At 39.3% G+C, this 23208-nt stretch overlaps 1 protein-coding gene across 1 annotated transcript; it reads left to right on the top strand.

Annotated features, from left to right (window-relative positions):
- Positions 1–6888: 6888 nt before the first annotated feature.
- On the top strand, positions 6889–7590 carry LOC109214587. The gene is made up of 2 exons (XM_019378525.1): positions 6889–7012; positions 7109–7590. The coding sequence occupies exons 1-2, from the start codon at positions 6889–6891 to the stop codon at positions 7588–7590; spliced, it is 606 nt and encodes a 201-aa protein (XP_019234070.1).
- Positions 7591–23208: the final 15618 nt, after the last annotated feature.

The raw sequence follows: 23208 nt of genomic DNA on the forward strand, positions 1-23208 counted from the left end.
TTCGCATTTGCGAAGAAGGCAGTCATCGCATTTGCGACAACCACTTCGCATTTGCGACGAAGGCAGCCCAGGCCACCTCTCGCATTAGCGAGCTCGCATTTGCGATGCGAAGCCTGCAGGCCTAAAGCATACCAGCAATTCTCTAAGTTAAAATTTCACTCCGTGGCCTATCCAAAACTCACCCGAGCCCTTAGGGCTCCAAACCAAACATACACACAACCTCAAAAATATCATACGGACTTATTCGTAATCAAATCACCAAAATAACGTCATGAATATCAAACTAAACCTCAGATCAATGAAATTTTCCAAAACTTCTTAAACATCAAATTTTGCATTTAAGGTCCGAATCACGTCAAATGGATTCTGTTTCTTACCAAACTTTACCGACAACACATATAAATCATATTGAACCTGTACCGGGCTCCGGAACCATAATACGGGGCCGATACCACAGGTTTCACATAATATTTCACTTTCAAAAACCTTTATATTTTTCAAAAAGCAATTTCTTTCAAAAATTCATTTCGCGGGTTTGGGACCTCGGAATTTGATTCCGGACATACGCCCAAGTTCCATATTTTCCTACGGACCCTTCGAGACCGTGAAATCACCGGTCCGGGTCCGTTTACCTAAAATGTTGATCGAAGTCAACTTTATTCATTTCAAAGCCAAATTTTATCATTTTTTTTTCACAGATTTTCACATATAGACTTTCCGGCTACACGCCCGTACTGCGCACGCAAATCGAAGTGATGCTGAAAGAGATTTTTAAGGCCTCGAAACACAGAATTTTCACTTTAGTTTGTTTCACATTTTAAGTTCAAAATTAATTAATTGACCTCAAAATCGGAACTGGGCCAAAACAATTACAAAATGGCCCAATTTTCAGCCCAATCTTCTTTTACCAACCTAAGTCCATCCCCTCCTCACTCCCTGGAACAACCCTAATAGATACACATTAGGAGAGGACCTAATTTGGAATTCCCCCTTGAAGAAGAACGACGGACTTGGAGCTGACACCCAATTACTCCAACCTAGCAAAACACTTTCCCTGACCCCAACAAAGAGAACGACTCTATCTTCATCTCTAAGAAAAAATAAGCCGCCTACCACATCTAAGGAGAGACTTCACTCTCTCTTTCACTTGAGAGACAGCCGTCGACCCATAAACATATTTCTTCTCGGATCTGGAGGTTTTTCATCCTCAATTTTTTCCACTGTTTCCTGAGATTATATAGATAACAGATGAAAAAGAAAGAGGAGGATTCTGTTGTTAAGCTAGTTTATGTTTGAGTTTCTAAAGATAAATCCGAACATATGCACTTTAAATTCCTCTATCCAGTTTTCGTTTTCGAAATTTGTTGAAGTCAAGGTCGATTCGAGTCGCGTTCGAAGGCTCCGTTCGATTTTCCGGTCGAGCTCAGGTCCCTGTTCATGTTCATACACCATCACCGTAATTGAAAAGAGACCTACTCATTGAGCAAGAACAGCTCCATTTTCAGCAGAAAATCCAGCAGCTCCTAACCAAAATGGAATAAATCAAGTGAAGCTTTTTGTTGAGTCCGGTTGCCTTCTTTGAGAGCTTCGTTTGAGTTTGTCGGCGAGTCTGTCCGGTCGAGTTTTGGAGAAAGATCCATGGCCATTAGTTTCGTAATATTGCACATCCGTCAATAAAGGTCCGATTTCTCTATAGTCATCCCAAATTCGGGTGCACATTTCATGTGACCTGACCACAACTTCGAACAATAATAAAAATACACATGATGTAGATCGTGAGTATGGTTTCCGTGACACGATTTGCAACGTGTACAAAAATATATAAGTGTATGACAATCGTGACTTTTTCCAGAAATAACTCCATAAATAAATAAAAGCGGTTAGAAAGTTAAAATGAACAATAGGTTTAAAACATTTAATAAATCAGATAATTGGGCCAATTATTAATAATTGAGCGACTGTGCTAAAACCACAGAATTCGGGAGTGCCTAACACCTTCTCCCTGGTTAACAGAATTCCTTACCCGATCTTCTGGTTTCGCAAACTTTAAAACAGAGCAAAATTTTCTCGATCTGGGATTTAAAATAAACCGGTGACTTGGGATACCAATAATTATTCCAAGTGGCGACTACAAATAAATAATCTCATTTCGATTAATGTCACTTAAACTGGGAAAACTCCTTATTGCCCTTCGGGAAAAGGAGGTGTGACAGCTCTAGCGACTCTACTGGGGACAAGAACCCAGAATTTTTGGTTCAGGATTCAAAATTCGAGCTTAGAATAATTGTTATAGTTGGCTTTTGTTTATTATCTGATTTTCTACGTGTTTGAGCCTAATTTGTTAAATGCTGTTTTTTATCGCTTTGATATTGTTTGAACTGTATATAAAACTGTTACGAAACCCTTCTTCTCTCTGAGTCTTCTAAATCTTCTAAATCTTCCAGGGAGTGTGCGCTTCGCGTGGCTTCTTTTCTGTTAGAGTCATCTCCTAATTTTAGAACGAGGTTCGGACAAGTTGCAAAGCCGGTGAAGCTTCTGTATTCCCGGTACGCTGCCTACCCCCCCCCCCCCCCCTCCCAAGTTGTCCGTTTGGGTAAGCCAGGTCTAGTACAGTACACCCAAGTTTTAAACTTAGAATGACATAGCCTCATGCTGGATCCCTAGTAAGTACGTTTGTTTGTATCACGTGCATTTGACTTTGGGGACTCAACACAGGGGTTGGGTTCGTCTAGGACAGGTTTACCCCAACCTAAATGACCATCCTGATGCATCTTACGTACGCATTCTTCTCAAGAAAAGAAAGCGGAGAGGGTGACTGAATTTCACTCTTTATCATTCCTTACTACTCCTCAAATCCCATCAAGTGTTGTCTTATTTCCCAAGCCACTACTCAATCCTCCTTTTCTGATTGATTGAAAGTAGCAAGGAAAGACCGTGTGAATCAGCAAGGACCATGAAAAGTAAGAAATTCCGCATATTTTGTCCAATTCAAGGTGAAAAATGGGGTTGCTCCCTCGGCCTTGCATTTCTGCCGGAGACGTCGCCAGTGCTATGGGCTTTGGCTTATGTAGATCAAAAATGATGAATGGGATTGTGGCACTCCACTCGTCGCCAATGCGGAAGCTTGCGCATTTGTTTGTTCCGGCAATAGGGAAAGAAAATAAAAAAAAAGTAAATCGAAATAAAAAAAACAAGAGTGAGAGGTAGGTATTTGAAATTCGAAACTCTGCGAATATTTGAAAAAAAAGAGAAAGAAATAAGCCAATATTTTCAAAAGCAGCCATGTTTCCTCTGTTCCGTCAAAACTGACCGAACTACGCGGGTCTGATTCTCACCGGAGGTGAGATACGTAGGCAAATCTCATCGGTTCCGGCCCCCAATTTTCAAAAAATTTAAAAAATATTTTTCTTTACTTCCTTCTTTAGAAAAATATTTCTTTAAGACCACAATTTTCAAAAAATACAAAAATATTTTTCGTTACTTCCTTCTTTAGAAAGTCTTTCTTCTAGACCCCAATTTTTAAAAAAATACAAAAATACTTTCTTTTAACTTATTCTAAAAATCTAAAAATATTTTTATTCTTCTTTCAAAAATTGAAAAGAAAATTCAAGATTAAATTATATTTTCTTTTTTCTTTAGAAGTATTTTCTTTCATAAAATTCAAAATAAAAGTACAAAAATCCAAAAACATTTTCTTTCTTGTTTAGAGGTCTTTATTTCGAAAATTTCAAAAAAATAAAACGAAAAAAATGAAAGCATTCAAAATCCAAAAAATATTTTCCTTGTTAGGAGCTTTTACGTTTTGATTTCTTAAAGAGCAAAACATGAGTTAGTTTATTTACTTTATAACGATGTTCCCGAACTACGCAAGATCTGATTCATGTTCTCACATGATACGTAGGCAACCCATATCAGGTTCGCTAAAATGATTATGGAAAAAAAAATGAAAAACAAAAATGAAAAAATGATGATAATAATAAGGACCGACTGAGTCCATTCTAACGTGTCTTTTATTTTGAATTGTGAAGAAAGTTCGAGGTGGTCGGTTTGTGGTAAGCCGGCAACACAAAATCCAAAGAAAAAAATGACAACTGACATCGAAGTTGTTCCAAGCAGTCATGAGATTCAGGGTCAGAGGGTTCAACATGAGTTACTGTGGTTGAAAAAATAGAGTACTGAAACAAAAAAGGACTGAAATGTGTCAAGCATGGGCCAACGGCCAAGGACCGCCCTTTTCTTCTCATGGTTTTCCAAAGTTCACACTCATCTCGACTACTGCCATTCCGGTCTCATTGTCTGATCAATCATATCCACTTGGGTCCAGTCCTTATCCCAACTATACGACTACAGCTGGAACTTCTGTTGCATGCTTTCAAAGTTTGCCATTGACAACCAATCAGACAACCACCACTGTTATGCTCGTCTTCACCATCCCGCAACCGCTGATGGTGCAAAGGAAAACTCATGAGTCACAATTTGCTACCCAGCAAGAGCAGTACCATTCTCCTAAGTACCACTCGTACTTGTTTGATCTTCCTGCAAACATTAAGAAGCCTGCCCGAAAGATGGCACAGGAAGAAATGACCCTAAGTGTTACATCCCGTACTTTAATATTAGGATAATTCGTAGTAACCCATATGAGCTTGAAGGGATTAAGACCCTTCATAAGATTTTAGCGGATTTGTGACTATATTATTATAAGACCCCGAAATTTTAACAACCTTTTAAAAATAAGTAAAGAAAAATAACATTTGGCTAGCATTATCCTTGTGAACGTTTAAAACATAACTAGCAAGTTTATTTGTTAGAAATACAAACTTTCTTAGTTGCACTTTTACTGAAAGTTAAATTGTCCTTCAACGCCCCATATTTCTGAAAAATTCATATTACACCTATCTTCTCGGGCATGATATTTGTAGCTACATTTTAAGAGTTCTAATGTTGGAGTTAGACATAATTTTAAGCAACATATTAGAGTACTCCTATCTGTATCCCATATTAAAAACAAAATCTATGAGACAACGAGCCTGATTCTTCAATTTGCAGCCCTGTATGTATTGAATTTATATGATACCGTTATATACATTTGATATGATATTTTGAGTGGAATATTTTTATAAAAGTTTGAAAAATATGATTTTATGTAGTTATTAATATTACTACTTTCGAATATGTTTTAAATTATACAAAAAATACGAGAAAGCTTATGAGATTTTCTTTAAAGATAGAAATTATTGTTTTGCACAAAAAAAAGGTTATCTTTTTACCATTTTAAGAATTTAGTGTACGAGAATTTACGCTCTTTATATGAGATTAGAAAAATTAGAAGTTGAGAAAATCCGTGCATTTTTTACATGGATGTTTTAATGAAATAATGGTGTATGTATTTATTTTGTATGGTATCACATGACCATGATAGTAAAGTATATTATATTATGATATATAAAGTGTGTTAAAAGTGAATAGTATTTTGAGTAATTCGAGATATTTTTTAATTATGTGGGTAATTAATTAATAGATAAAGACTAACCCTCCCATGTGGCAGACCCACATGCTAATTAAAGTGACTCACCATTTTAATTGAAAGATGGCACTTTGAGAGGATTGCTTCCGGGTTATTTGGGTCTTTCTTGTTTTTGTTTTGACGAGTTTGGTCGTGTTTATGTTGATATTAGTGAGGTATTGGCAACGGGAAGGAGCGTTCACAAGACGCTTATAGAGATTATTGTTGGCACTGTTAGCGAAGATTTGATGGTAAAATCTATATCTATATAATTTTATAATTGAGGGGCATTGGGGAGGTGATGTGGCATGCTCTAAGCACAGAATTCCCAGTTATCGTTTTTCTCAAATTCTTGGTATTTTCCCCTTTATTTTGATTTATGTGATATTTGTAAAAGCCCAAAAGACACCACTGTAAACGTTCGGTCCAGACTACAAGAATCCGAAAAGTTACGACTATTACCCAAACGAACAATTAAAGAAACATTTCAGTTACAAATCAATTTTTTTTTAATACTGAAGATACTTACTAATTTTATTACAACATTTATTGTACTTCACAATATCACAAATGAAGCTTTTCAGTTACTCAAAGGAACACGACCAACCAACTGTGATTTTTTCCACGGTATTTGGATCTATGGACTATGACGATTCATTTACCTTTTACAATTCATGTTTCTGCAATTAATTCTACCATGTTTACCGCCATGCTTTCTGTATTTTCTAACTTCATTACTGCTCCTGAAGCCTGAAGGTATTATTAACTTACTCTATTTTCTCTTGTAGAAGAACCTATAAATATGCTTAATCACGTATTACATTAATTTCCATGTTTTTGCTTTGTTGTTTCTCTATTTGAAAGTCCATTGACTTTGCATTTGTTTGTTATTCGGCGCTTGACCGTTAAATTGAACACAGCTTTTCATTCAAGAAGATTTGAGTATCTCATTAACCTTTATGGCTTAACTCAAACTGAAACAATGACGACACAATGACGACAGAAAAAGAAAAAAGATTTAATTTGAGATGAATTAAAGGAGGGGCGGTTATTTTCTCTCGGCGCATTTTTAGCAAGGATAGCTAATGTGCGCGGAAGACGGTGGCTAGCCGGAAAACGAATCGGAAACCTAATTCACAAACAACACTGACGAAGGAAATTACTGAGGATAATTCGAATCGCATGGTTACGCCTGAATCTGGAGTGATACAACATTTAGCTCCGGTTCAATTGGTACAATGGATGCCAGGTATGGGTAGTGCGCCGACAATCATGCAAGCACCGCCGCCGAAGGAAATTGAAACTACAAAAGTGACAAAGAACAATTTGAACACAGCAGCAAGGAATTGACCTATTCTACTGGATCTGGAGAAGAGAAGAGAACTATGACAGATGTGGTCAAAGGCAATAGAATAATACAACAAGGGATGCAGCTCAAATTCTATCCACCTGAGGTAAGAGATGGAATTAAAATCGTGAAGCTCAATCAACAAGAAATGGAGCAGCAATGTAAAAAATGGGAGACAACACTCATAGGGTATGTTATGGGAGGAAACCCTACCTTCAAAGAGATGCTGAAATTTGCTTATGGGGTGTGAAATTCAGTTACTACTCCTACGGTACTACTGCATGATGATGGCCACTTCATCTTTAGATTTGATTCAATTGAGGATAAGCTGCAGATTATGGAAAAGGGACCATATACCTTCAACAATAGACCAATGATTCTAAAGAATTGGGAACCTGAATTTGATATGGACAAGGAGCCTATGCGAGTGATGCCAATGTGGGTCACACTACCAGGACTACCTATCCAATGCTGGGCAGAGGAAAATTTGGGGAGAATTGCAAGTTGTTTAGGTAAACCAATATGCACTGACAAACTCACAGCAAATTGTGAGAGAGTATCATATGCTCGTGTGCTGATAGAAATGGATATAACACAGCCATTTTCTGATGAACTGCACTTAGAGCTGTCTGATGGGAAAGTGAGGGTGCAAACAGTGGAGTATGAATGGATACCAAAATTTTGCCAGGAGTGCAACCAATTTGGTCATCTAAATGGGGAATGTATACTAGAAAAATAGACAGCAAGACCAGTGCAAGTGAAGAAGGATAAAAAGCAGAGATGGGTGAGGAAAAGTAAGACAGATACAGCAGAAATGGGTGAGGAGAATGAAACAAATGTTGCTGAGAAAGGAACACAAGCAGAAGTGAATACACAGCAGGAAAATCAGGAGGTTCAAATCCAGATTGGAAACAGAGGCAAACAGGCTATGATTTACCATGGTAAATCAAATATAAAGAACCAACTAACCATTGATTATGAAGAGCTGACAAGAAGGAATAAATATACAACATTGAGGATCCAGGAAAATGAACCACCTGATCAGCAAGGAGGTAGTGCTATACAGGGGATTACCAAAGGGCCTACTCCAGATTCCCCCCCCCCCCCCCTCCAATATGATATTTAGTACATGGAATATTAGAGGACTAAACAAGACCTCTAAACAGAGGGAGTTTAAAGACTTCCTTCTAGAGAATAAAGTTGATTTAATAGGATGTTTGGAGACTAGAGTAAAACAAAGAAGAGCAAAGGATATACAGAAGAAATTTGGTGGAGATTGGAAAGTAATAGATAACTATAATGATTCTCCTAATGGTAGAATTTGGCTGTGTTGGAAAGGATCAACTGTAAATGTAGATGTCAAGCAGATAACATCACAAATGATCCACTGCCATTTAAAAGATAAAAACTCTGAATTTCAGAGTGATGTAACAATTGTGTATAGTCTTCATACTATAGCAGATATAAGAGATCTATGGAACCAGTTAAGGGATATCAGTGCAAGAACTAATGGCCCTTGGTTGATTATAGGGGACTTCAACAGTGTCCTATCAGTGGAAGATAGAATTAATGGGGCTCCTGTTCATCAGAATGAGGTGGTGGATTTCAAACAATGTATCTCAGATATTGGAGTAGGTCTGATAAACAAAAAAGGGATGCAATTTTCATGGAGTAATAAGAGAGGGGCTGAAGAAAGGATCTATAGTCATATAGATTGGGCATTTGGTAATGCAGATTGGTTTGGGGTGTATATTGAAGCAGTCTATTTGGTACCTGGATGTTCTGACCACACACCAATCATCCTGAATACAGAAGTTCAAAGAATGAAGATGAGGAAACCATATAGATTACTGAATGTAATATTACAACAGGAAGAGTATAAGACAGCAGTGAAGAATATATGGAGACAAAATATACAAGGATGCACAATGTATGCCATTTGCAGGAAGCTTAAACTACTGGAGCAACAAACAAGAGGAATACAAAGACAATATTCATCAGTGGAGGAAAAACTCAAACAGATGAAGGAGGAGCTGAAAGGAATACAACAGAAACTCAATGAAAACCTATTGAATCCACAGCTAATAGAGCAAGAAAAGGAAATATTGAGGCAAATGGAAAAATGGGATGCAGTACATGAGAAGGTATTAAGACAGAAGTCAAGGGCTATATGGATCAATCATGGGGATTCTAATACCAAATACTTCCATGCTCAATTGAAGGCTAGACAGGCAAGAAATAGAGTCACATCTATTTGTACAGAGAGAAATGAAAGGTTGACTGAACCTCTGCAGATCCAACAGGAGTTTATTCAGTTCTTCAAGAAGCTACTAGGAGAGGCAACACCAGTGATGCCTGGAATTGATGTTAACATAATCAGAGATGGCCCCTGCCAATCAATGGCACAACAACAGCAAATGATAAGGATAGTAACAGATGAGGAAATCACAAGGGTGGTACAAGAACTACCAAATGATAAAGCACCAGGAATGGATGGATATCCAGCAGAATTTTTCAAAGAAAACTGGAAGATATTGGGTGATGATGTGATACAAGCAGTAATGCAATTCTTTGAAACAGGGAAGATGCTTAAAGAGATCAATTGCACCACACTCACACTCATACCTAAGGTGACAAATCCTAACTATGTAAAAGAATTCAAACCTATTGCTTGTTGTTCTACATTGTACAAAATTATAGCAAAGCTGCTTACAAATAGACTGAAGCTGGTAGTAGACTATCTGGTGGGCCCTTCACAATCAGCATTCATAGAGGGAAGAAACATCTTAGATAATGTAATTCTAGCTCATGAAATAATCAAGGGGTACAATCAGAAAACAGTGTCACCAAGATGCACAGTCAAGGTAGATATTAGAAAGGCATATGACTCAGTGGACTGGAATTTCCTAAGGGCTCTTATGCTGGAACTTGGGATACCTGGGAAAATGGTAAAGCTTATCATGGAGTGTGTTAGTACAGTCTCATACTCCTTATTAATCAATGGAGGATTAACATCAAGATTTCAAGCAAAAAAAGGATTAAGACAAGGTGATCCAATGTCACCCTATCTCTTTGTCTTGGTGATGGAGTACCTGAATAGAGCTTTGAAGCAACTGAAAACAAATCCTTTTTAATTACCACCCCAAATGTGCAAGATTGGGAATAGTCCACATCTGTTTTGCAGATGACCTGTTAATGTGCTGTAGAGCTGACAAGGTGTCTATTGAACTTATGATGAAGCAATTTGAAAAGTTCTCCACAGCTTCAGGATTACAGGCAAATATGGAGAAGAGTTCTTTTTATGTGGCAGGAATGTCTAGTCAGCACAAGCAAGAGATACTAGAGAAGCTGCAGTTCACAAGTGGTGAAATACCATTCAAGTACCTAGGAGTTCCATTATCCTCAAAGAAACTTAACATTAGTCAATGCATGCCTTTGGTGGATAGGATTGCAGCAAGGATCAGATGCTGGACAACAAAGTTTCTATCTTACGTAGGGAGGGTCCAACTAATCAAAAGTGTGCTATTCGAAATGCAAACATACTGGGCACAAGTCTTCTTGATACCAAAAAAAGTTCATGATCTGGTAACAGGGCTATGCAGGAATTTCCTATGGCATGGAAGCAATGAAGGAAGAAAAGCTCCTATAGCATAGGACATAATCTGCAGACCAAGAACAACAGGAGGACTGAACATTGTAAACTTCTATATGTGGAATAGAGCAGCATTAGGAAAGTTGATATGGGCAATTACACAGAAGAAGGACAAATTATGGGTTAAGTGGATACATATCCACTATATAAAGAAGAAGGAGATTGACAACATGGAAACCCCCAAGCAAGCTAGCTGGGTGGTAAGGAAAATATTTGAAGCCAGAAAATGGCTAGCCACTGGAGTTCAAGAACTAAAACAGTACATTGTACATGGGAAATATACCATCAGAAAAGCTTACCATTCATTCATGCCGCAATACCCAAAGGTTAATTAGAAGACATTATACATGGCACAAGGTATGCTTCCTAGGCATCAGTTCATACTGTGGATGGCAATACAGCAGAGATTAACAACTGCAGACAGATTGATCAGATGGGGAATCCAAGTACCTGCAGAATATGCTTTGTGCATGACAAATGAAGAAGAAACTCATGATCACCTATTCTTTGATTGTTCATACTCAAAATTCATATGGAAACAGATTCTAAACCTGTTTGAAGTTGATAGACAGATAGGAAGATGGCAGGAAGAAGTCAACTGGATGACAACAAAAACAAGAAGCAGGAGTACTAAGTGGCAGATACTAGGAAATGCCTTTGCTGCAACAGTATACCACACATGGATGGAAAGGAACATACGAAGGTTTCAACAAACTAGCAGAGAAAGTAAGGAAAGAGTTAGAGAAATTGTATTACAATTGCATATTAGAGGTGCTAGCAAATGTAAATGGAGAGATGTATTAGATAGGATAGATAGATATCCATGTTAGTAAAATGTTAAGTTCCAGTTGTGGAACTAAGGAGGAAAAATAGGCTATTTTTGTAAGACCCGACTCTAAAGTCCAAAGAGCGGGTGAATGTAAATATTTTCACTTGATTAAATAAAAGTTTTTACAGTTTAACCAAAAAAAAAACAATGACGACAAATTTTTGATAAAATATTTGAATCATTAAATTTACAACTATTATTATTCTTATGATCTTCTTGGCCTTCAAGGTATCCCGTGTCCGGAGTCTGTGATAACATGAATTTAAAGCCGAGAATGATTAGTGTCGAAATAGTATGAGAATGTATTTCGAAAAAGAATAATGTTTAAGAAAATCTGGCGTAAAAATATTTTTGGTTATTTTGGATGGCAAATAGTTCCAATGTGCCGTGAAAAGGGCTCAAGTCTGGGAGAAGTTGAAAAAGCAATGGACGAAAAGGAAGGGAATGAAAGAGAAAATGAAAGGGAAACAAAGAGAAAGAGGATACAAGAAATGAGAGGGAAGAAACGAAAAAGAATTGCTGAAGAGTCGAATTGCATCCATCACGTATGACCTCATATGTTTCTCTTTTTTTTCCCTATATATATTAAAAGCAGAAAATAAGAAAATGAAATTAATTAATTACATTTTCTTCTGAGTTCTTCCAAAAATAATTGCAGCATCCTAAATTTTGAAAAACAATTTAATTTGAACATTACATTTACTCATAATGATAAGCTTTTATGATTACACAAATATTATAACATGTTTAGGATCATAATTCCAACTTTCAAAAGTCCAATACTCCACAGATATTACAAAATACATAAGGCCTCAAGTTTTAAAAATTATTATTTCTTTCTTAAACTTCATCTCGCTTCCAATTATGCCAGAATAATCTAAATAGAGTGGATAAATTAAAATAAGAAAAGTTAGATAACATACTTACTAAGTAATATTAAATCTTTGTAAAAATTAAAAAAAAAATCTCGAGATTTCTAATTATGTCTAATTACCGTCATGCGAGAATAGGGCCTTCTCTATTTATCTTTTCTACCTTGCACATGAATTGCTTATTTATTTATTTGTATCTTTTCTCTAATAGCAGAAAGAGGCAAGTCGATATGTGAGTTATAGATTGGTTCTCAAATGATTCAGAAAGTTAGAAGCTTTGCTCTTTTAACCGTTGGTGTGTATATAATATGTCATGATAGTTATTCTAATACATCAATTGTACTATGATTTATGTTGTATTCTTGAGTAAGTTGGCAATGACACTACATTTTTTCCTTTTCTATTTTCTCCATCACGGCTGGTACCGCGCAAAGCGCGGATATATGTATATATATATATATATATATATACTAGTTGATAAATAAAATAGTGGAAGATTGTGTTTTTGTTAGTCCAGAGGTATTGTTTGAGTTTCTGAAACTGGATGATACTGTGATAAATTTAGGCAGCTCAAGGCATCATGTTGGATACGGTTCTGATATTTGGTCATTAGCTTGTGTAATTATTTCATTTCTGGTAAACCATTCGCTGAAGAGATGCAAATTATTTGAGTTATCTAGTTACTGCAGTTAGAGATGAAAAAGGTGTTGATTATGTTAGATGGTACATGGAATGGAGGCAAAAGATTATGATTCTAATTGAATATAGAATGGGGTCAGAATTTATTAATGTGAAGGAGATTCTCTTTAAATGCTTGGATTATAATCCAGCAAATACGCCACTCGCATCTGAACTGTGGAAACATTAAGGGTTCTTGTGATCAAATCTGAGCTTGACGAGGTAATAGACTTAAAGCAGGAAATGGAAAAGGAAAACATGTGGAATTGCCTAAAGCATCAAAACCTTTTTATATACATGTCAATTGTTTTGCCACCTCAGAATGTTGATGTGAATGTACATCCAACAAAGAGAGAGGTAAGCCTTATGAATCAAGAATTTAAGATTAAGCATCTTAGCAACGTGACTCTAAAGAAGTCCGGTATAATCTTTCTCAAAAATATTATACGGATTTTTTCCTACTCCGATTTTGCCATCACGAGTTTTGTCGCAATAGTCGTGTGTTAGAAGGAATTGTCCAGAGAACTGGTTCAGGTATGTTAAGTCTATCCCTTCTTTTTTTTTTGGCATGATCGATACGACTAGGGGTGTTCAAAACTGATCCGAAATCGAAAATCGAACCGAACCGAACCGAACCGAAGCTTAATGTCTTACTGGTAACGGGTTAACAGCTTAACGGACGGGGAACAGATTGAAATTTAATTATTAACGGCTTATCGGTTTGGGGGCAGATTATTTAATTTTCTTAACGGATAATCCGTTAACCCGTTAAGAATATATATATAAAATTTATTTTTATTCATATATATTAAATATAAAAAAAACAAAAACCCTTGACCCTTCTGTAATTCTGTTCTAGTAGACCAGTACTCTGTGACATATATGTAGTTCATTTTTAATCCCCTCTCTTAGTCCCGTTCATTGTTCAGGCAGTTTAGATAAAGGTCAGGGAAAATGTGAAAAGTATGAACTGCATGAAAATGTTTTTTTTACATTCCGATATGTTCTTTTGTGTACTGCAGAATATTATATTCTTCAATTGCTTATTAATTTGGAATTATGAGTCACAAATAGGAAATTTTATCTGAACTTGTGGTCTCTGCTTTAACATTAAATTATATTGTTTTAGTATATGCTCATGATTATGGGGAAACAATAAGCTTCCACAACAAACAGAGAAGAACCATCTGATCTGTATGGATAAATTGTACTGTCTAGCTAACATGAAGTTTTAAATCTTGCCAATGATACCATCTACCTTCGAATTTATGCCCTTAAATTGCTGCAAATGCCCCATAAAGGTTATCTTGCTACTATCTCCCATTCTATTGTCATTTTTTTGTAGCGTACAATATAGGTTGAATTAGGCCGATAAACCGTCCGATAACCGCCCGATAAGAAGTAAACCGATACCAATCTAGCGGATTAATACATTTAAAAGCCGAAAAGGTATTGCAGGGGTTGACAGGTCTGGGGCGTGACACAAAGACTAAAAAGCTTAGACCAACAGTTGAAAAACATGCAGGGGTTGGCAGGTCAAAAGAGTATTGCCTTCAAGGATCTATGTATGTTCCTCGATGTTAGTTTGCCACTTGGTTTCAAGATCCCCAAATTTGAAAAGTATGATGGACATGGAGACCCCATAGCTCACCTGAAAAGGTATTGCAATCAACTAAGAGGTGCGGGAGGAAAGGAAGAATTACTGATGGCTTATTTTGGGGAAAGCCTTACGGGTGTAGCCTCCGTGGTTTATGGGTCAAGACACATCTTGCTGGTATGTATGGGATGGCATGGACTAGGCCTTTGTCAAACAGTTCTAATACAACATCGACATCGCTCCAGACCGCAATTCCCTATTAAACCTGAAGAAGAAACCAACTGAAAGTTTCAGGGAATATGCCATTAAATGGAGAGAGCAAGCGGCTAGAGTTAAGCCACCCATGGATGACCACGAGCTAATCACTGTCTTCCTTCAGGATCAAGAACCAGATTATTTTCAAAACATGATGTCCGCAGTGGGCAAATCCTTCTCGGAAGCAATCAAGATTGGGGAAATGGTTGAGAACGGCCTCAAGACAGGCAGAATTATAAGTCAAGCAGTTCTCAAAGCCGCAACTAAGACTGTCCAGATTGAATATGATAATTTTAGAGACACGAATGAGAAGGATGAAGTAACCATGATGACAACAGGGTCGAGAAGAGGTCCCAGGAGAACATCTCGAAGGTATGAGCAGCCTCACCAGGTTTCCCATGACTCCCCTGAGCACTACTATCCACCTCAGAACTCACAATACTCTGTTGCTCCACCTCAGTATGTTGTCCAGCCACCAAAACACCCCAGAAGGTGAGCAAGAGCATCACAAAATCTCCACCAGCCTCCACAAAATTTTCAAGTTCCCTATAACCCACATCCAAGCCAAGGATATAGAGAGGAACAGAGGTTGAAAGATAATTTTACACCAATAGGAGAGTCTTATGCAAGCTTGTTTGAGAAATTAAAGCATTATGACATGATTGCACCTATTCCTCCAAATCATGTGGACCCACGTGCAAGAAGCTTTGAACCTTCTAAAAGGTGTGAATACCATTCCAATGCCCAAGGGCACAATGTTGAAAGCTGTCGGGATTTGAAAAGAGTGAAAGGATGATCCAGGAAAAATTGATTGTGATCCAAGACAGTGACACCCAGAATATCGTGCAGAATCCTTTACCTGCACATGATGATGCACACTTTGCGGGGATAATGCCTGGTGACAGGGAGTATGAAAATCCTCCCGGGAACTTGCTGACTGAAGTTAATGATTTTGAAATTGGAGAAGGCTCTACTGATTCTGATGAGCAAATTTGCGGCTAAATGTCAAGCCTAGCAATTAGAAAGTCATTCCTTCCTCGCTAGGAAGGAATCTTGGTAGCTTGTTTTGATGTTTTTTTCTATTATCTTGGTTATTTAAGGGTTGTCATCCAAATTTTATTTGTTTTATTGAGTCAAACCCTTCTATCTCTCTATTCTGTTTGTGTGAGTCTTGTTTGTCTGTTTTGTTGCTATTTTCAATCTGGGTTATTTTAGGGTTGTAACTCGGATTTTAGGTTGTTTGTCTTGTTGATTACTCAATAAAATAGAGTTTTTCCTTTTGTGTCATTCCATGCTCAGTTCTTTTCCTACTAATTTTAGTGATATGACATGCATGCAGAAATTTTTGCCAGATGTTAAAAAATTGATTTAAGCTTGAATTAGATAACTGAGAACAAGACTTTTTTGAGGATAAATAAAGAGTTGAAATGCTTGCGAATTAAGGTCGAGTAAAATTCACCTTCAAATCATTGTGAGGATCGGGCTTGAGGATGTTTAATCAATTGAAGCTTGGTCGAAAGATTGACATTAATGGATGGAAAGTGTCTTTCGACCACGACACACCAAGAAGATAGACATATTGATCAATGCTATGATCACAAAAAGATAATATGTTTGGCGTTCTCGAGGCTGGAAGGCCCTTTTTATGCTACCCATACGCTTTATATTCTTTGTTACCCCTTTTGAGTCTGTGTTATTTTCTTTGACCAGCCTCTTTTGGAATCAGGTTTAGAGTCAAAAGTCCAAAAAAAATGAATAAAATATAATAGCAATAGAGGTCCATGCCCCAAGAGTAAAAATTAGGGCAGCTCTTTGAAAGTTCAAGTGAAAAAGAAAAAAAAGAAAATAACTGTCGAAGGTCCATGCCCCCCAGAAGATAAAGCTGGGGCAAACAAAAAAAAGAAAAAAAAAGAAAAGAAAAGGAAAAAAGACAGAGGAACAAAAAGAAAAATTATAGTTAGGTTAGATGTTTGAACTACGTTCGACCTGATTCCTTTAAAAAGGATACGTAGGCAGCCTTACACGGTTCGGTTCAACCAAATAAGAATTCAGAAGAAAAACAAAAAGAGTTCCAAAAAATCCCCGATACCTGAAACTGGGGCAAAGATTTTGTTTCACTTTTGAAAGAGTATTCCAAGAGTTGTACGTCTACAACCCCTCATTTTGAGTCTACTTTGAGCCTTCATGCCGATCTTTCTTTCCAATCCTATCCAAAACCCTTCCAAATAAAGACCTCCCCATATTCCTTCAAGAATGCCAAGAGACGCATGCAATGAGCAGCAGTTGTCACACGATATAGAACACTGTCAAGTTGCTCACAAAAGAAAAAAGAAGGGGAAGAAAAAGAAAAAAGAAAAATGAGAGAGTCTTACTAGTGAAAACCCTCATGGGCACTATAAGGCGAAGGTAAGTAAAGATAAATAAATGAGAGAGACTTGATGGTGAAAATCCCTCGGGGCACCACTAGTCGAAAGTGAGATGTGAAGCTGATGCAAAGAATTGGCACAAACAAGCCCGACTTCAAAGGTCATAAGAATGGTAAAAGGGAAGATTGAATTAGTTTGATAGATTGGTCGTTATGTCTGAAATGCATGCATGATCATTAAGACTAGTTATTGAAAAAAAGAAAAAAAACTCCTTCTATCCTTCCAGACAGGGGCATTTCTTGTCAAAACAAACAAGAAAAGATTTCAAAATCTGCTACCAGCTTTTTAATTGCACAAAGTAAATTTTGCCAGCATACTCAGGTGTTACAGTCAACATGACTTGAGGATTCATGCAAAGGTTTCCCCCAACAGACTCTTGTCAGCCTACTTGGCGCAAGCAAAGATAACTTGTGATTCTCTCTGACAGACAAATGGCTCAAAAGCAGGACGTCATTGAAGATATCAGAAAAAGTCACCTGAGCAAAGATCTCCAGTCGGGATAAGGCTGATTGAGCCATAAATACAAATAGTAATGGGTGTGAAACAATCAGGGTTGATGCAGAGCAAAAGTGTCACGACCCCAACCCCGGTCGTGATGGCGCCCAACACACTGCTAGGCAAGCCCGACCATATAGACAACCTTAACCAATTAATCACAATGCATGAATAAATTAACATAGCTGAATTACTAAGTCAAATGCTGAAATCCTAAAATAGATTCGAACATACGGAAAACCCAAAATATGAAATGACCACACAGCCCGAAGAATCCGGTGTCACAAGTCTGAGCCTCTAATACATGAGTATCAACCTACTACATATCGTTCTCTAGAAATGCGGAAATAAAATAAATAGGATAGAAGGAAGATCAGGACTGCGAACGTCAGATGCAGCTACCTTGAAACTCCCAGGTGTGATGCTAGGCAGAGAAGTCCTCACTCAGCTCAGTAGTACCTGGATCTGCACGCAAGGTGCAGGGAGTAATGTGAGTACTCCGACCCAGTGAGTAATAAACATAAATAAAGACTGAGAATAAGAAATCCTGAATAGGCACAAAGTAATTCTATAAATACAGCAACTTGAACCCGGTAGCATAAAAATCAGTAAAACAGTGAAAAACAATTATAGAAATATCACATCAGATAAAGGGATAAATGACAATTAAGAATATGCAATGCAACACATAGACCGGTACTCTCCAGTACCCGCTGTGGCGTGCAGCCCGCTCCATTTATTTATCGTCGACGGTGCTCATTAGGGGTGTGCAGACTCCGGGAGGGGCCCCTTACAGCCCAAGCGCAATAATAAGCCATATCGTGGCACCAACTAGGCCCTCGGCCTCATATCAATATCAATTTCATACCGCTGCGGCGCGCAGCCCGATCCCATACTCAGTCCAAAATCACATAAGCCTCTCGGGCACATTAATATAGAAATATTCAGCCCAAACTTTATTTAAAAATATTAGTTAAGTTTCTAGTTTGAGAAAAGTGGCTAAGTTTGCAAAACAGTATTAAATTCTAGGACTGAGTTCAATGATATGTAGAAATGGTAAGAAACCAGTAACAACAATCCCTGAAGGATTTAATCAATTGGCACGAAGCCCAAATATAGCAATCAGCTCAATTAAAATAATAATAAGTGAATTTCAGTCAAATACGCAGTATATTCATCTACCGGGACGGACCAAGTCACAATCCCCAATGGTGCTGTACCCCACGCTCACTACCCGGCGTGTAAGTCACCTCAATATAGCACTACGATGTGCAAACACGGGGTTTCAAACCCTCAGAACAGCATTTACATCTATTACTCACCTCAAGCCGGCCAAAATCCTAGCTCGCTATGCCCTTGCCTTTCGAATTGACCTCCTCGTGCACCGAATCTGATCAAAACCACAACGAATACGTCACAATATGCCAATGGGACAATTCCCAATTGAAAATAATCGAAAATAGCGGAAATCTCGAAATTAGCGAAACCCGAGCCCCGGGCCCACTTCTCGAAAATCAAAATTTTTACCATCAACGGATTCCTCATCTCGCCACGAGTCTATACATACAAAGAACACCAAAATCGGAGTCCAAGTGACCCCTCAAGTCCCCATTTTAGCTCTCTTAAGTTTCAAGCCCTAATCACCATTTTTGTCTATTAATTCCTTGAGTTTTCCGCTCTAATCTATGTATTTACACCATAAAATCGTGTTTTAGACTCAGAAATCCTTACCTCAAAGAAGTCCCTTGATTTCTCTCTTCCAACTCGCCCAAATTCTCCAAGTCCGAAGTGAAAATTATGAAACCCTTCGAAATTTCGCGAAGGAGAAATAAAACATCACTGACCAGTTATTTCCGCATCTGCGGCTCCTTAGCCGCATCTGCGACTTCCATTTTTGCGGTTAAGTGCCGCTTCTGCGGAATAAAATCGCTTCTGCGGTGACAAGACCGCTTCTGCGGATCAAGCTTCGCATTTGCGGATTCCTTCGTTTTGTCGCATCTGTGACTTCGCAGATGCGGTCAGCCTATCCGCTTTTGCGATCCCTGCCGCTTCTGCAGCTAACATCTCGCTTCTGCGGTACCGCTTCTGCGGCCCCATTTCCGCAGAAGCGAAAATACCAGAAGCAGCTGCAATCTTCTTAAGTTCTCAAACCAAAACTCCCCGCCAACCATCCGAAATCACCCCGAGGCCCCCGGGACCTCAACCAAAAGCACCAACACCTCCTATAACATCATTCAAACTTGTTCCAATCATAAAAACACCTCAAACAACACCAAAACCATCATTTCTCATCGAATTCAAGCCTAAGTTCTTTAAGAACTTCCGAAATACGCATTCGATCAAAAACCTAACCAAATCACCTCCGAATGACCTGAAATTTTGCACACACATCCCAAATCACATAACGAAGCTACAACAACTCTTGAAATTCCATTCCGACCCTCGGATCAAACTCACATATCAACCGGAATTCGCCAAAATACTAACTTATCCTCCAATATCTGAATGGTGCGCTCGGCCTGTCCTTCCGTCTGAGGGTGAAAAGCTGTGCTCATCTGCACCTGAGTACCCAATTCTCACTGAACAGCCTGCCAAAACTGAGAGCTGAACTGAGTGCCCCGATCTGATATGATGAAAACTGGGACACCATGCAACCGAACAATCTCCCGAATGTAAATCTCTGCCAGCTTGAAGAATAAGTAGCGCAAACCGGAATGAATGCGCGGACTTGGTCAGCCTTTCTACAACCACCCAAATAGCATCAAATTTCTTCAAAGTCCGTGGGAGTCCGGTAACAAAGTCCATAGTGATCCTCTCCCACTTCCACTCAGGAATAACCATCTGCTAGTGCAAGCCACCCGGTCTCTGATGCTCATATTTCACCTGCTGACAATTAAGACACAGGGCTACATACTCCACGATATCTCCCTTCATCCTCCGCCATCAATAGTGCTGTCTAAGATCCTGATACATCTTCGCGACACCCGGATGAATGGAATACCGCGAGCTATGGGCCTCCTCCAATATCAACTTCCGAAGCCTCTCCACATTGGGCACGCAAATCCGGCCCTGCATCCTCAACACACCATCATCCCCAATGGTCACATCCCTGGCATCATCATGCTGCACCCTGTCCTTAAGGAAGAGCAAATACGGATCATCATACTGACACTCCCTGATGCGGTCATACAAGGAAGACCGAGAAACCACACAAGCCAACACCCGACTAGGTTCTGAAATATCTAGTCTCACAAATCGATTGGCCAAGGCCTGAACCTCGATTGCAAATGGCCTCTCCTCAACTGGAATGTATGCCAAGCTTCCCATACTCACCGACTTTCGGCTCAAAGCATCGGCCACTACATTGGCCTTCCCCAGGTGATACAGAATAGTAATGTCATAATCCTTAAGTAACTCTAACAATCTACGCTGCCTCAAATTCAGATCCTTTTGCTTTAACAAATGCTGAAGACTGTGATGATCAGTGAATACCTCATAAGATATGCCATACAAGTAATGCCTCCAAATCTTCAATGCATGAACTATAGCAGCTAGCTCCAAATCATGAACGGGGTAGTTCTGCTCATGGGGCTTCAACTGACGAGAAGCATAAGCAATAACTCTACCCTCCTGCATCAAAACACAACCTATCCCAACTCTGGACGCATCGCAATATACCGTATAAGAACCTGAAGATGATGGCAACACCAATACTGGAGCTGTGGTCAAAGCCGTCTTGAGCTTCTGAAAGCTCTCCTCGCACTCGTCCGACCATGCAAATGAGACACCCTTCTGAGTCAACTTGGTCAAGGGCGATGCAATAGAGGAAAAACCCTGAACAAACTGGTGATAATAGCCTGCCAACCCAAGAAAACTACGAATCTCTATGGCTGGGGACGGTATAATGCACCGCCTCTATCTTCTTCGGATCAACCTAAATTCCCTCGCTGGACACCACGTGTCCCAAGAAAGCCACTGAACCGAGCCAGAACTCTCACTTGGAGAACTTTGCATAAAGTCTCTCCTCCCTCAATCTCTGCAATACAACTCGCAAATGCTGCGCGTGCTCCTCCTGACTACGCGAGTATACCAGAATATCATCAATGAACACTATGACAAATGAATCCAGATAAGGCCGAAATCCACTGTTCATCAGATGCATGAACGCTGCTGGGGCATTGGTCAGCCCGAAAGACATGACAAGAAATTCATAGTGACCATATCTAGTCCTGAAAGCAGTCTTATGAATATCTGAATCCCTGATCTTCAGCTGGTGATAACCCGAACGGAGATCAATCTTGGAGAACACCCTCGCTCCTTGAAGTTGGTCAAACAAATCATCTATGCGAGGCAGGGGATACTTGTTCTTGATTGTTACCTTGTTCAATTGCCTATAGTCGATGCACATTCTCATTGTGCCATCCTTCTTCTTCACAAACAGAACTGGTGCACCCCAAGGTGACACACTAGGCCGAATGAAACCCTTGTCCAGGAGCTCCTGAAGCTGCTCCTTCAATTCTTTCAACTCCGTTGGTGCCATACGATATGGCGGAATAGAAATGGGCTGAGTGCTCGGCACCAGGTCAATACCGAAATCAATATCCCTGTCCGGCAGCATGCCCGGTAGGTCTGCAGGAAACACATCGGGAAAATCCTTCACAACTGGGACAAAATCAATGCTAGGAGTCTCAACTTCAACATCCCTCACAAACGCCAAATATGAAAGGCGACCCTTCCCAACCATACGCTGGGCCTTCAAGAAAGAAATAACTCTACTAGGAATATAATTAGTCACACCACGCCACTCGATCCGCGGTACACCCGGCATAGCTAAAGTGACTGTCTTAGCATGACAGTCTAGGATAGCATGACACGAAGATAACCAGTCCATGCCCAAGATAACATCGAAGTCCACCATGCTCAATAGCAATAAATCAACTCGGGTCTCTAGACCCACAATAGTCACCAAACATGACCGGTATATATGGTCTACAACAATAGTGTCGCCCACCGGGGTAGATACATGAACAGGTAAGGCAAGACACCCTCGGGACGTACCCAAATGATGAGAAAAATATGAAAACACATATGAATAGGTAGAACCGGGATCAAATAATACTGAGGCATCTTTGTGACAGACTGAAACAATACCTGTAATGACAATGTCTGAAGCAATAGCATTTGTCCTACCCGGCATAGCGTAGAAATGAGCCTGGCCACCGCCTGATCGATCTCCACCTCTGGGACGACCCCTGGCTGCCTGATCTCCACCCTTAGCTGGCTGGGCGGGAGATGAAGTAACTGGAGCTGAGGTCGAGGGCTGACCCCTCTGCTGATGCTGTCTGCCCCCAAGGTGAGGGCACTGCCTCCTCAAGTGACCAAACTCTCTGCACTCATAACAGCTGCCCGGTACTGGGGATGGGGACTGATGGGAACCCCTCACACTGGAGTGACTAACAGATGCACTCGGCACAGAAGAACCCTGAACTGATGGGGCATGAGATGAACTCTGAGCTGGAAGGGCGCTGAGTGAAGACTGACCCTGTTGGGGCC

The sequence above is a fragment of the Nicotiana attenuata genome, unplaced genomic scaffold, assembly GCF_001879085.1.
Source record: "Nicotiana attenuata strain UT unplaced genomic scaffold, NIATTr2, whole genome shotgun sequence".
NCBI classification, from domain to species: Eukaryota; Viridiplantae; Streptophyta; class Magnoliopsida; order Solanales; family Solanaceae; genus Nicotiana; species Nicotiana attenuata.